This window comes from Aureococcus anophagefferens (assembly GCF_000186865.1).
Source record: "Aureococcus anophagefferens unplaced genomic scaffold AURANscaffold_319, whole genome shotgun sequence".
Taxonomy (NCBI): Eukaryota; class Pelagophyceae; order Pelagomonadales; family Pelagomonadaceae; genus Aureococcus; species Aureococcus anophagefferens.
This window is the reverse complement of record NW_008705847.1, coordinates 6,160-8,449: the sequence shown is the minus strand read 5'-3', so window position 1 is coordinate 8,449 and position 2,290 is coordinate 6,160. Positions and strand designations below refer to the sequence as shown.

At 75.1% G+C, this 2,290-nt stretch overlaps 1 protein-coding gene across 1 annotated transcript in view; it reads left to right on the top strand.

Annotated features, from left to right (window-relative positions):
- Window positions 1–1,106: 1,106 nt before the first annotated feature.
- Window positions 1,107–2,290, top strand: part of AURANDRAFT_68718 (hypothetical protein) — a gene marked incomplete at both ends in the record, with an annotated part of 7,225 nt that continues 6,041 nt past the window's right edge. The window contains 5 exons of the mRNA XM_009044438.1: window positions 1,107–1,242; window positions 1,374–1,475; window positions 1,534–1,651; window positions 1,806–1,863; window positions 1,956–2,015. Coding sequence (XP_009042686.1) covers window positions 1,107–1,242; window positions 1,374–1,475; window positions 1,534–1,651; window positions 1,806–1,863; window positions 1,956–2,015 — 474 coding nt within the window. The remainder of the gene's footprint in view (window positions 1,243–1,373; window positions 1,476–1,533; window positions 1,652–1,805; window positions 1,864–1,955; window positions 2,016–2,290) is intronic.

Genomic DNA, 2,290 nt, shown 5'->3' with positions numbered 1-2,290 from the left:
TCCAAAAATTAGCCGAATCCGTCGCGATCCGGCCGAGCGGCCGAGCGCGCCGGTCCCGCGGGTCCGCGAGCACCACAACGCGACGTTCCCGCGCCTCCCGCGCCGCCGCGACCACCGATCGGGTCGGCCCGACGCCCCGGTGCGTCCTCCGGCGCCGCGGGCCGCGCGCCGACGGCAAAGCGCCGGCGTCGCGACCCGGAGCGACGACGCCTCGGGCCGCTGAGCGGCAGGCTCTACCTGTTGAGCACAATGGCGCTCGTCGTCAGCACGCCCTCGGACGGCGACGAGGCCCCGGCGACGCGCGTGCGGCGCACGGACGCGCGCAACCCGTGGTGCGGGCGATATATGACAGATTAGACTTGGACAAAATCTCGTGAGGCGGTGAGAGCATGCCGGGCAAGTGCTTGCTAAAGCGATCGCTAAACCACGGCTCCCAGCGTTTCCGCCGGCCGTCCAGCGGGTCGCGAGCTCCGGCCACCGCTCCACCCGCCGCTCCCCGCGCCCCGACGCGGACGTCCCGTCGGCTGCGGGGATCGCTGCGGCGACCGGTGGCAGCGCCGCGGTCGGCGCGCGGTCCGCGCCGACGGAGGCATCGGCCGCGTCGACGCGGTCCTCCAAGTTTTCGATCGGAGGTCTGGGAGCGGTCCTGGGGACGCTCCGGGGGAAGTGCACGAGGCGCGACCCGAAAACACCGGGCACGGTGTTTTCGGGTTTCGCGTCAACTTGGACTTCAAACAGAATGTCCACAACTCGCCAGGATCTTGAGCTCGAAGCGACTCGATCTCGTGCGCCGCGCCGCGTCTCTCGCCCCGCGCCCCCCGCCCCGCGGCCCCGCGCGCCCCGCGCGACGCCCCGCGCGCCCCACGAGCCCGCCCGAGCGCCGCCACACACCCACAATCACCGTTTCGCTCACAGGTGCTGATCGATTTGTGTCAAGCCATGGCCAAGGCGAAGGCGGCGGCGCGCCGCCGGCGCAACGCCCGGGCGCGCGACGCGGCGGCACGCGGCGCGCGACGAACGCGACGCCGCAGGTACGGGCGTCGAAGCGCTCGTCGGCGCAAGTGTCGGCGCGCGCGTCGGCGTTCCTCGTCCTCCTTCGGACGACGATGAGCGCGATCGCGGGCCTGTTCGTCAACTACCAGGAGGAGCGCCGGGCTTTGGTCGAGAAGACCGAGGCCAAGGACCTCATCGACCAGAACGTCGGCGAGATGATGGGGGTCGTGTACCGCGGCGCGTCCCCGCGTCCGCCTGCGAGTTTGAAAATTTTCCCGCCCCGCCCGGCGCCTCGCGCGGTCCCTCGCGCTCGCCCCGCCGGGCGCGGCCCACCATCGCTTCGGCGCGCGCGAGCGAGCCCTCCCTCCCTCCCCCCGCAGGCATGCTCGACTCGACCGCGGACGTGCTCGCGGCGGCCGTGCTCCGCGACCGGTCGGCGTCCCGACGGTCCCGCGCGCGCGTGCTCCGGGGGCGGGGGCGGGGTCCGGCGCGCGCGCGCGCGCGCGAGCGACTGCACGGACACGTCCTTCGCCCCCGCAGGCACGGAGTGGAAGGACGACGCGTCCGCGGAGGACGAGGGCCGGTCGCGCAAGCACCTGTCGGCGCGCGGCGCCGCGACGCCCCCCGACGGCTTCGGGGGCACGTCCATGGTCGAGGCGTCCCTCGCAGGTCGCGGCTCGCGCAGCGCGTCGCGTCCTTCCACTGGGGCAACCTGCCCGTCGCGCGGCGTCCGCGAACGCGTCCCCGGAACCGACGACGCGCGCGCGCGCCCGACGCGTCGCGTCGCCGCCCTCGAGCCCCCGCTCGCACAGGACGTCGCAGATCGCCGACAAGGACGGCCTCGCGACGCACCAGCTCGTCGCGGCGACGGTCATCCCGGACCGGTCCGCGGCGCGCCGCGGCGCGCGCGCGATCGCCACGGAACCGTCGCGCGCCGACGGCCGCGGCTTCGCCCCGCGCAGTTGCTGATCCAGTTCGTCGTGCTCCCGCGCAAGATGGGCACGGGCCGCGACTCGCTCGAGGTGCGCGACCCGCGCCCCGGGCCCCCCGCCGCGCGCCGCGCGCCGCGGAAGCGGCGGAAGCGACGAGCCCGCGCGCGTCCCCGCGCAGTCGGACGAGAACGTCGTCACGTGCTTCATCGACGCCGCGGCGACGCTCAAGCGCGCGCGCAAGCAGGGCCTGCTCCGGCCCGTCGCCCCGCGTCCTTTGAACGCGCGCGTCGCGCGTCGACGTCGTCGCTTCCGAACGACTTCGATCGCCGTCGCGCGCGCGGGGCCCCCCGTCACGGGCCGCTCGA